The following is a 12,957-nucleotide window of genomic DNA, read 5'->3' as shown; positions in this document are numbered from 1 at the left end:
CTGACCATTGATTTACTGTCAATTAAACTCAGAATATGGTAGTATTTCAAATGTAACCAAAAACTTTATTTCCTTCCTTTCTAGTCTTTCTTCTTGGCTTTGTTTTATTTGTTGATACACGCTACATTGTATTATTAGAAAATAATACAAGAATACAGTATTAAAATCTAATTGTACAATATCAGTATGCCAACCTTCATGAAGTACAAATGTTGTATTTATAAAGACAAAATACTGCGGACGCTGAAATCTGAAACAAAAGTAGAAAAATGCTGGAAAATCTCAGCGAGTCTGACAGTATCTGTGGAGAGAGGATTGAGCCAACGTTTAGAATCTGGATGATCTTTTGCAGCAGCTCATTTAATTGTATTATGTTTTATTTCTTTTTGCACTCTTTCTCCATTTAATACATCTAGTATGCTGGTTTTAGAATGGAGTGCTAGATACAATAGTTGATTGTTTTAAAAAAAGAATATATTAACAGGTAATCCTTGGTCAAATCAAAGCGCTAATTTAGTTTATGGATAAAAACCAGGAATGGGTATGCTACATGAAAGCTGTTGCCTTAAACAGGTGTCAATGCGGTGTGGTGCTGAATGGGCATTGCAACTTGGAAGTGAGTTATCAGTACCCAGTAAAAGCCAACAGATTTGCAAAGAGCAAGGGGATGCACCTTGCAAGGTGTGTACTTTTGCATAAGAATGGTGAAAGTAATTAAGAACAGCTGCATATGTAATAATTAACATCTTTAGGGAGTGACTCACGGTGCAAGACAAACTAATATTGCAAGATTTTATGATAAAACACATAATTAAATATCAGTAACAAGTGTTTATAATATTCACCTACTTCACAGAACAGGGTAAGTTTATCATCTGGAAGAAGACCATTTGCTTCATCGAGAAGAAAGTCTCTACGGATAAACTTCTTGAAACCCCAGTCCTTGCCCTGGACAAATCGGTACGCCCTTTGACTTTCTATTAAAAATAAGCAAAGAGAAGGATAATGATGACAAACCCCAACAATTAACATTGATGTAACACTAGTGATATTTCACATATAAAGCGGTGATTTCCACTATTTATTATCTCTAGCAAAACCATAAAACCTGTCCCTTATGCAAATAATGAAAGGAAATCTTCCCCTCTTAAACTGAGAAAAAGTCAGCTAAAGTATTAGTCACAAGTAAGGCTTACATCAACACTGCAATGAAGTTACCATGATATTCCCCTAGTTCTCAAGTAATCTTTTTCTTTCTTAAAGCACAGTCTTTCCATACATTGTTTGACAACTCAATCTAGATGTATAAGGCAAAAGATAAAATCGTAGAATTATTTCCCACGCTAAATTAATGCAAACCCAAACAGTCAAGCTGCCAGACAATATTTTTAAAATCTATTAGTGTCACAAGCAGGCTTACATTAACACTGCAATGAATTTACTGCAAAATTCCCTGAGTCGCCACACTCCAACATTTGTTCAGGTACACCGAGGGGGAATTTAACATGGCCAATGTACCTAACCAGCACATCTTTCTGACTGTGGAAAGAAACCAGAATACCTGGAGGAAATCCACACAAACATAAGGAGAACATACAGACTCCACATAATCAGTAACCCAAGCCAGTAATCGAATCCAGGTCCCTAGTGCTGTGAGGCAGCAGTGCTGACCACTGTGCTACCATGCCCATATTGGGTTGGTCTAATAGACCAACAATTGACTCATTGACGCTGTGCTTTCAAACCAATGCAGTCTTCCAAGAAAGAAATTTTGAAATCAAATGAAGTCATTTCAAATAGAAAGCTCTTTTTTTTAATATAAACACAGGTATTAAAGTGAGGATAAACAGAGGCCTAACAGCACATAATGTTCATCAATCAGTGGGTCTCCAAGCATTAAGGCCACAACTGGTGACAAAAAGAGCTAGGTCTTGAACTCTCCAGCATCGGACATTAGCCCAATTTAGTAAAAGTTATAAAACGGTATAAAGTTGGCACAAAGAAACAATATATCATGAACACAGAGCTTTTCCATTTGATAGTTGGATGATAAACATGGCATGAGAATAGCAGAACACCAGCCACAGTAAGATTCCATTACAATAATCACTTATTCAGGTTGTCAACAACTCACCATTCTTGGATTTCAACAATAGATTTAATTGACTAGCTGAGAAATGTCCATAAAAATCACATTTTATGTGTCTAGTATGACGTACCATTGCAAATTTTCCTCTGCTGTTAGGAAACAAGTTCCAGGATTCTGACCCAGTGACAGTGAAGGAACGGGAATGGAGTTCCAAGTCAGCATGGTAGTGTTCCTAAGCATCTGTCGCCCTCAGTCTTTTAATTCATTGAGTCTGCAATTTTGGGAGGTACTGTTGAAAGAACCTTGGTGGAATTGTTGTAGTGTATCCAGCATATCTTCACCACTGCAAAGATGATGGGTGGTGTGAATGCTTAAGGTGGTGACTGGGGTGTCAGTCAAGAAGGCTGCTTCATCCTGGATGATGTTACATTCTTTGAGTGTTGATTGAACTGAACTTATCCAGGTAAATAAGATCACATCCTGCCTTGCGTCTTGCAGATGGTTGTCAGGCTTTGGAGGGTCAAGATGCAAGTCACTCACCACAGAATTCCCAGCCTTTCATCTGCTCCTGTAACCATGGTATATATATGGCTAGTCCAATTCAGTTTCTTGTCAAATGGTAACCCCCCAAGATGTTGATAGTGGGGAACTCAGAGGTGGTAATGTCATGGAATGCCATGACAAGATGGTCACTGCCTGAGACTTGCATGAATAATACTAGGCACTCATCAGCCCAAGCCCAAATACTGTCCAGGTCATACTGCGTATGGTCATGGACGGCTGCAGTATCTGACGAGTCATGAATGATGCTGAATAATCATCAGCGGAAATCTCCATGTCTTTGATGAAGTAGCTCAAGATGGGTGAGTCCAGGACACTACCCTAATGAACTCCTGCAGCAATGTCCCAGGACTGAAATGAATGGCCTCCAAAAACCACAACCATCTTCTACTGTGCTGGGTATCACTCCAACCAGTGGAAAGTTGTCCTCGGTTGTCATCGACTCCTGTTTTGCTAAGGTTCCTTGATGTCGCACTCAGTCAAATGCTACCTTGATGTGAAGGGTAGTCTCTCTGATGTCACCTCTTGAATTCACTTTTTTTGTCCATTTTTGGAACAAGGCTGTAATGAGGTCAGGAGCTGGTTACCCTCGCAGAAGGCAAACTTGAGTGTTAGTGAGCTGATAAAGTGCACTCAATAGCACTAACGACAATACCTTCTATCAATTTGCTAATGATCAAGAGTAGGCTGATGGGACAGTTATTGGTTAGGTTGGACATGTGTTTTTTATTGAAGGCAGGCATGTATGATACTGGGGATCTCAGGAGAAGGCCAAGATGGATCATCCATTCAGTAATTCAGGGTGGTGGAGGTAGTTGCAAATGTAAATGCTTCAATTTATACTGTGCGTTTGTTGGATTCCCCATCTTTCAGGGTGGGGATATTTATGAAGCCTCCTCCTCCAATTAGTGGTTTAAATTAGCCACCATCATTTATGAGGGGTCGTGGCAGGACTCCTAAGCTTAGATTTGATCCACTGGTTGTGAGATCACTTATCATTGTCTTTTGCATGCCGTTTACACTGTTTGGCATGCTCATATTCCTGCACTGTAGCTTCACTAGGTTTCTGATATCGCTCCTGCTCTTTTATTTTGAAACAGGGTTGGTAGTCCGGCTTGTTGGTATGATTGTGCGGAGGATATTCTGGGCCATGAGGTTACAAACTGTGGTTGTATACAATTCTGCAGCTATTGATTGCCCGCAGTACCTCATGGATGTCCAATTTTGAGTTGTTAGATCTGTTCAAAATTTGTCCCATTCTGTACGGCAGAAGTGCCACACATGTTGGAAGGTATCCTCAACGTGAAGGTAGAATTTTCATCTCCACAAGGACCGTGCAGTCGTCACTCCTACCAATACTCTCATGGACTGATGCATCTGTGGAAGGCAGATTGTTGAGGATGAGGTCAAGTAGGTTTTCCATCTTGTTGGTTCCCTTGCTATCTGCTGCAGGCCCAGTGGAAAGAATTTACTAGGATGCAACGGGACTCGATGGTTTGAGTAACAAGGAGACGCTGGATAGACAGACTTTTTCCTCTGGAGCGTGGGAGGCTGAAGGGTGATCTTATAGAGGTCTGTAAAATAATAAGGGGCATGGATCTGCTAGATAGTTAATATCTTTTCCCAAAGGTAGGGGAGTCTAAAACTAGAGGGCATAGGTTTAATGTGAGAGGGGAGAGATACGAAAGAGTCCAAAGGAACAATTTTTTCAAACAGAGGGTGGTGACTGTCTGGAACAAGCTGCCAGGAGTAGTAGTAGAAGCGAGTACAATTTTGTCTTTTAAAAAGCATTTGGACAGTACGTGGGTAAGATGGCTACAGAGGGATATGGAACAAATACAGGTAATTGGGACTAGCTTAGTGGTTAAAAACAAAGAGGCAGCATGGCCAAGTTGGGCTGAAGGGCCTGTTTCTATGCTGTATGACTATGTACTTTAGGACTCGGCCATCTTGGATCAGTGGTGCTGCTCAGAGCATTGACGTTGAAGTTGAAGTCCCTTGCTCAGAGTACATTGTGTGCCCTCACACCCTCAATGCTTCTTCCAAGTAGCGTTCATCATGGAGGAGTACTGATTCACTAGCTTGGAAGATAATCAACAGAAGGTTGCTTTGCCCCCAGTTGACCTGATGCTACAAGACTTTATGGGGTTCAGAGTTCATGACGAGAGCTCCCAGGGAAACTCCCTCCCAACTGTTTACAATTGTGCCAGCACCACTGCTGGGTGTGTCCTGCTGATGGGACAAGACATATCTAGGTACAGTGAAATCTGGGTGAGTGTCTGTAAAGATACGATTCCACGACATTGATGCTGTGAGGTCATTGCTCAACTAGGATAAAAGCAAAATACCGTAGATGCTGGAATCTGAAATAGAAAATGCTGGAAAATCTCAGCAGGTCTGACAGCCTGAACTCTGACAAAGGGTCACCTAGATTGGAAACGTTGGTCCTATTCTCTCCTCACAGATGCTGTCAGACCTGTTGAGATTTTCCAGCATTTTCTGTTTTTGTCACTCAACTAGTCTGTGGGATAGCTACCAAACTTTGCAACAAGTCTCGAGATCTTAGTAAGGAGCTGCATTGTTGTCATTTGAGCCTAGGTCAAAGTCGAGCGCTCTGGCTGGTTCCATTCCCTCTTGACTTTGAGTGCTTGCTAGTTCATTTCGGGGGGCTGCCAAGAGTCAACTATATTTCTGTGGGTCTGGAGTCAGATATAGTCAGACTAGTTAAGGACATCAGATTTCAGCACATGGCAGGGCATCAGTAAATCAGATGAATTTTTACACTAATGACATTGCTTTCATGGTAATCCTAACTTAGGTTTACTTTACTTTTTAATTCAAGATTTCTCAACTGAATTTGAATTCCATCAGCTGCTGGGGTGGGATTTGAATCAGTGTCCCCAGAGCATTAACCTGGGCCTCTGGATTACTAATCCAGTGACAAAACCACTGCACCACCATTACCTCCATACAGTTACAAAGTTCTTTTTATCCCCATTCAGTCTACCCATAGAAGGAGCAGCTGAAGCCAGTCATTGTCCCGGATAAAATTCTCTTGGGTAAAAATACCGCTGGCAACCTTCAGTCCAGATTTACCACAGTTTAACTAATAATAAATTTTACTAATGAGAAACATGTACAGATCTTGGGCAGAGTTACAAAGATTTTAAGTATATTAGCAAATCTTACAGGATAGAAGTGATGAAGTGTCTCGAACTAACAAATGGGCTAGTTTACAACATGGGGGATAAAGGGTTACTGGTGGTTGCTTTAATTCTCTGAAATGGTCTAGGACAGTTAGGCACTGATGATAGAGTGGACACTGTGTTTCAACTAAGAAGGTATATACGCCTAATAGGATTCTTTCCAAAACTTGATCCAGAGAGATTAAATCATTTCTAACATCTAAGAGCAGATGGCAACATGGAAAGAAACCTGCTCCGAAACCATTGACTACAATTCGTAAAATGAGAGCTCCCTTCCAGGGACGGCTGACATCACATAATTGGAAGGGCACTGGGGAAGCTCCAGTCAAAAGACCCAAACAAAAAGCACATCAGTGCTGAATTGAGAGTGGACACTGAAGGAAAAGACAACTTTGTGCCAATAAATGATGCTGTACTGAAGGTTGCAGTAGGGAAACAAAGCTAACCGGGAGTCAGCATAGTAAATATCAAAAGGGTTTCCTGTGCCAAAAGGCATTCCAATAGTGGACTGGGCAATAGCAGTGAGGCTCAGAACATAGACAAAAGTTCAACTCAGTGGTACAAACTTCCTGACACTGATAGGCATTAGAGTTTAATGTACCTTATAAGACCAGAGTTTGGTTGCACTATAAAGCGACTTCTCAACTCCGACAGAAGCAGTTTACTGTGATGTCAAGCAGCACAAGTTGATTCAATGAGGTGATAGTAGATGATAAAGGTTCAAAAGCAGATGCAAACAATTTTCCAACCCATTTTTCATAGAATCCCTACAGTGCAGAAGGAGGCCATTCAGCCCATAGAGTCTGCACCAACTCTCCCCGAGAGAGGATCTCACCCAGGCCCACCTTCCTGCCCAACATTTACCACAACTAATCCACTTAACTGGCATAGCTTTGGACTGTGGGAGGAGACCCAACAAACATGGGGAGAACGTGCAACTCCACACACAGTCACTCATGGCTGCAACTGAACCGGGGTCCCTGGCACTGTGAGACAGCAGTGCTAATCATTGTGCCACCCCTTTCACGTAAAGGGAGCAGTTTTATAAAAAGTCATTCATTGGATGTGGATACCTGTAATTGCAGTTGAGAAAGTAAAGGTGAGCTGCCCTACTGAATACAACTGAGTGGCTTGTTAAACCACTGTGGCACAGTGGTTAACACTACTGCCTCATAGCACCAGGGAACCAAGTTCAATTCCCGGCTTGGGTGATAGTATGTGCAAACTCCACACAATCTGTGTCTGTGTGGGTTTCCTCCGGGTCTGAAAGACATGCTGGTTAGGTGCATTGGCCATGCTAAATTCTCCCTCAGTGTACCTGAACAGATGTCAGAGTATGGCAGCTAAGGGATTTTCACAGTGACTTCATTGCAGTATTATTGTAAGCCTACTTGTGACATGAATAAATTTTTTTTTTTAAAAAGTCAATTTGAAGGGCAGTTAAGAATCAACTACACTCTGGAGTCACACAGGCAAGACTAGATTAGGACAGCAATTTTCTTCATTTAGTAATCTACCTAGTTTCATAATTATTGATGTTAGCTTTATATTCCAGATTGATTGAACAAATTGAATTTGAATTCCCCAGCAGCCATGGCAAGATTTGAACTCCAATTTCCAGATCATTAGATAAGGCCTCTGGATTACCATTTGGTGACATAACCACTATGCTACTATATCACTTAGACAGGCATGCCCTAATAGATAACATGCAGAGCACAGAGCAAAGATAACAGTTACTAATGAGGTGAACCCCTCTGTGGATTACCATCTTGACATGGAGATCCTTCCTGCACTCCTGATTCCTTGAGCAATGCAGTAACAGCTCCTTGCTCTTTAAAGAACCCACTATGGTGGAAAGGTCGCGAAAAAATAACAGACAAAATGCAATCCAAAATGTCTTCAATGGCAGAACAGTTAAGAGACTGCATGTCTTGCTGGCTTCTAAGGCAGAAAGAGGTTGCAGTGGCAAGGTGATCCTGTGCATCATGATTTCGATATGTCATCAAAACCTGACCACCAACCTGTCAAGGTCATGTAGACATGTGACCCCAGAGTCACCACAGTAAAATAAATCTTACAGAGGCTTCTATTAGGGTTCATTTGCTAAGTCCCGTGGCAATAGAGAATTGGTGACAAAGATAAGGCTGTGAACCTTGGAGTCCCTCGTCAAGGATCTACACGCAGATGACAAATGCATGAAGGTTGTTGGACACCTGTGTTACCCCAACCTAATGCTGGCATTTCCACATCATGGCTACCTGTGTTGGGACAGAGGTGTTGTTGGGCAGCACCATCTATGACTGAACAATTCTCTCCTCTACGAACTTTAGTAGTAGCGGCAAGGTGGTAATGTGGTCAGCACTGCTGCTCACAGCGCCCGGGTTCCATTCCCTGCTCGGGTCATTGTCTCTGTGGAATCTGCACCTTCTCCCTCTGTCTGCGTGCATTTCCTCCAGTTTTTTCCACAGTCTGATGGTCGTGCTGGTTAGATGCATTGACCCGAATAGGTGCCGGCGTGGGGCAACTAGGGGAATTTCACAGCAACTTCATTGCAATGTTAATGTGAGCCTTACTTGTGACTAATAAATAAACTTTAACTTTAAAACTTTAAGCCCCAAATGTAGAGGGGGCTGGAAAAAGTAGAATAGACAATTCTACTTTCTTCTGGCTGGTGAATTACATCCTGTGGGTTCAACAACTTTCTCATCAAAGAATGAACACTTTAAATTTTGCAATTTAGATGATAGATAATTTCAGTCATTTGAGCTATCGAGACTCCAAAATGACATTGCCATCCTCAGTGAGGCTTATCTTCCTGGGGTAGGAACAAGCAGGGGGATACATCTTCTACTGGAATGGAAAGATTGACAGGGACCTTCATGTCCACAGGTTTAGTTGTGCCATCCAGAATAGATCACAGAGCTATTTGTTTGATAATGAACATTCACTTTGTACCAAGTTGTTGCAAGACCCAAAAGACCATAAGGAAGATGATCATCTAACAGCTCATTCCACACTCCCACCACTGTGTGAAGAAGCACCCCCACCCACCCACAACATTCCCTTTAAACTATTCCCACTTCACCCTTAACCCATGTGCTCTAGTTTTTTTTCTCCCCTAGCCTCAGTGGAAAAAGCCTGCTTACATTCACTCTATCTATACCCATCATAATTTTATACGCCTCTATCAAATCTCCTCTCATTCTTCTACGCTCCAGGGAATCAAGTCCTAACTTATTCAACCTTTCTCTGTAACTCAGTTTCTCAAGTGCCGGCAACATCCTTGTAAACCTTCTCTGCACTCTTTTAACCTTATTAATATCCTTCCTGTAATTAGGTGACCAAAACTGCACACAGTACTCTAAATTCTGCCTCACCAATGTTTTATATAACCTCTCCATAACATTCCAACTCTTATGCTCAATACTTTGATTTATAAAGGCCAATGTTCCAAAAGCACTCTAAGACCTTATCTACCTGTGATGCCACTTTTAGGGAATTATGTATTCCTAGATCACCTCTGTTTCACCACACCCTTCAGCATCCTGCCGTTGACCTTGTATGTTCTACCTTGGTTTGTCCTTCCAAAATGCAATACCTCACACTTGTCTGCATTAATCTCCATCTGCTATTTTTCAGTCCATTTTTCTAGCTGGTCCAAATCCCTCTGCACACTTTGAAAAGCTTCCTCACTGTCCACTAGATCTCCAATCTTTGTATCATCAGCAAATGTGCTGATCCAATTTACCATATTATCATCCAGATCATTGATATAGATGACAAACAACAATGGACCCAGCACTGATCCCTGTGGCACACCACTAGTCACAGGCCTCCACTCAGAGAAGCAATCCTCCACTACCACTCACTGGCTTCTTCCATTGAGCCAATGTTTAATCCAGTTTACTACCTCTCCATGTATAGGTCAAGAAGTCAGCATTCCCACAGCCCAAAGACAAATGCAGGAGATGAGGCAGAGCGGAGACAAAGGAGGAAAGAAAGCAAAGCCTACACTCCAGATCCCACTATCTCCTAGGCCATCCTGCCCCATGTATCCAAACATCCATGGATTGAAAATCAGCCTGTTTGGTCACTTGAAGATCCATGGCAGAAGCCCATAACCAGAGCAGATATTGTCCTCAAATCAAAGGACACATGGGCAGACAACCCATAAGTAAGTCTTTGATTTATGCACGAACAGTTTTCTCCCTGCTGCCATCAGACTTTTGAATGGACATACCTTATATTAAGTTTATCTTTCAATACACCCAAGCTATGACTGTATTCTGCAACCTCTCCTTGCCTTGTCTATGTACAGTATGCATTGTCTGTACCGTGCAAGAAATAATGCTTTTCACAACATACTAACACGTGATAATAAGTCAAATCAAAATTATATTGATGATACGACTTTAAATATTTTAAGTAATGTAAAACATTTGATGAGCTGATGAAAACCATCTGGTCCATCTTTGTGTTACATCAGTTGCCGAGTTCGCTAATACTAAGATGACGGATCAAATAGCCACCTTATGTGCCTTTTTTTTACATTTTGATGATACATTCTCAGTGTTTCTAGGTAATGCAAACTGTATTCCTGGCCAACATTTGTTCCTCAATCAGCATCACTGGAATAAATCAGTCATTATCTCACTGATAACTGTGCGAACCTTCAGCAATACGTTGGTTGATATTTTTCTCATATTACAATGCTGAATACACTTTATAAGAAGCACTTGATTGACTGTCAGGTGCTTTGGGATGTCCAGAAATTGTGAAAGGTGCTTTATAAACTCTTTTTCTCATTCAGACAACAGATAATCTGATAGGACCAATGTTTTCTTAACATTAGACCTCTTAAGTATTTTGGATGTTATTCTACTTTACAGACACTATATAAAAGCAAGTTTTTGCTGGGCTTCTTCAACTGTCAAGATGCTATTTTTTAAGCTTTCAGGAAATTGCATGATGCCCAGACAAAAGGTCAAATACGAATTGATGGAACACAATCTACGCTACTACATTATTGTAGGTGGTTTGTGAATTTTTGAAAATGTTTGCAGCCCATTGAAAAGTTAGTTATAAAATTTCACGAAAAAAGAATGAATTAATTTGCATTTATACATCAACTTCCATGACCACAGATCGTCCCAAAGTGCTTTACGGCCAATAAATTACTCTTGAAGCATAAACACTTCAATAAAGCAGGAACAAATGCAGGCTACATGATCTCTGACAAAGCAATGAGGCAAATAATAAATTGATGAGGATGTGGGGAGAACTCCCTTTTCTTCACAATAGTGCCATGGGATTTTTCACACCCACTTTAGAAGCAAATGGAACTATAATTCAACATCACATCAAAAGATGATGCCAACAACAATGCAGCATTCCTTCAGTACTCAAGTGTCAAACGTGCAGATTTCTGCAGTAGAATGTAAACCCATGATCTTCTGTCTTGGAACAGGATGTGATGCCATTGTGCCAAAGCTGAAACTACCTAATTGGAAGAATGTCAACGCCCCAGATGATGTGTGCTGAATCACTGATATAGCATTCCCAGCAGTACTGTCACACCAACTAAAGTAATCTGTAAATAAATTACTAAACATATACAATGCAAGAAAGCATACTTTCAAACTTTATTGGGCAAAACAGTCACCAGATATAAGATATATTTTGCAAAGATCATTAAGAGCTTACCCATAGCTTTTGTTTCCTCCCTTTTTGCATTCAATAACGAGAATTTAAACTTCGCTCGGACTTCACTTTTGGGACAACTAACTAAAAGCAAGTATAAGGAAAGGTAGTCTTTGCTTTCTTCATCTAAACCCTTTGGGTTTACTCTGAGACACCTGTAACATATATACATTAAAAAGTATATCAGTTAAAAAGCTTTATTTCTTCCTCAAAAATACTGCATCTCATTTAAGAATGGACTTGCTAACAACCACAAATGTTACATTACAACTTGTAGGTTTTTCGAATAAGCTTCAACATATACATCGAGAAATTATCACCCAAGCAGAAAACAGCAAACTGCTCCTTCAAGATATCAACACAGAAGGTGTTCAGATAGTAATAGGTAACAAGATTTGGCCAGAAACAGTAGTAGGTCTGAGGACTGGGATGTTTTAGAAGAGGACCACCAAAAAGTTGATAAAAAGGGAACATAAAACTAGGCAGAAATATAAAAAAAAGTAAGAGCTTTCATAAATATATAAAAAGGAGTAGCAAAACAAGCAAAAACAGGTGAAATTATCATGGGGAATGAGGAAATGGCCAAAGCACTAAATACATACTTTGTGTCTGTCAGCACAGAACATGACAAGTTTCATACCAGAAAAAAGACACTAACCTAATGGCTTAAACAGTGAAGAAATTAAAGGAAATGAATATCAGAAGTGAGGAAGTACTGGAGAAACAAAGGATTAAAATCTGACAGATCCTCAGGGCCTGATGCCTACACCGCAGCGCTCTTAAAAAAAGAGATAACTGCAAAGATAATGGAAATGCTGGCTACGGTTTCCCAAAATTCCTTAGATTCAGGAACAGTCCATTTGATTGGAAGTTGACAAATGTTACACAGTTTTTCAAGAAAGGAAGGATGGATAAACTGTAAGCAGATCAGTTAGCTGAATATCAGTTGTTCAAAAAATGTTGGAATCCATCATTAAGGAAGTCTTAATGCACTTAAAAAGCATGGTATTATTAGAACAAGTTAACATGATTTTACAAAAGGGAATTCCTGTTTGACCATTTATTTTTACAGTGTAGATAAAGGGGAATCAGATGTAATATACTGGAGGCATTCAATAACGTGCCATACAAAAGCTTAATAGACAAGATAAGGGTTCAGCAAGTTGGGGGTTTTAGTATGGATAGAGGATTGTTTCATGGACAGGAAGCAGGCACGAGGCATAAATGGGGTTTTTTCAAGTTGGCAGGCAGTGAATAGTGCAACACAAGAAGGATCAGAGCTAGCTTCAGCTATTCACAATCTGTATTCATGACTTAAATGAAGTAGCAGAGAGTAATGTCTCAAGAGACTGCAAAGGGACATAGACAGGTAAAGTGAATAGGCAACAGGACAGCAGA

The 12,957-nt window shown here is 40.6% G+C and overlaps 1 protein-coding gene across 7 annotated transcripts in view; it reads right to left on the bottom strand.

Annotated features, from left to right (window-relative positions):
- spopla (speckle type BTB/POZ protein like a) overlaps positions 1-12,957 on the bottom strand; it is a 183,338-nt gene that overhangs the window by 18,370 nt on the left and 152,011 nt on the right. For all 7 annotated transcript variants that reach the window (XM_080199368.1, XM_080199366.1, XM_080199364.1 and 4 more), the window contains 2 exons: positions 11,563-11,714; positions 850-977 (listed from right to left, as the gene is read on the bottom strand). In XM_080199368.1, coding sequence (XP_080055494.1) covers positions 850-977; positions 11,563-11,714 — 280 coding nt within the window. The remainder of the gene's footprint in view (positions 1-849; positions 978-11,562; positions 11,715-12,957) is intronic.

Source organism: Carcharhinus amblyrhynchos, chromosome 11 (genome assembly GCF_965287045.1).
Source record: "Carcharhinus amblyrhynchos chromosome 11, sCarAmb.v2.hapA, whole genome shotgun sequence".
NCBI lineage: Eukaryota > Metazoa > Chordata > Chondrichthyes > Carcharhiniformes > Carcharhinidae > Carcharhinus > Carcharhinus amblyrhynchos.
Note: the sequence above shows the minus strand (reverse complement) of the source record. Positions and strands in the feature narration are given on the sequence as shown.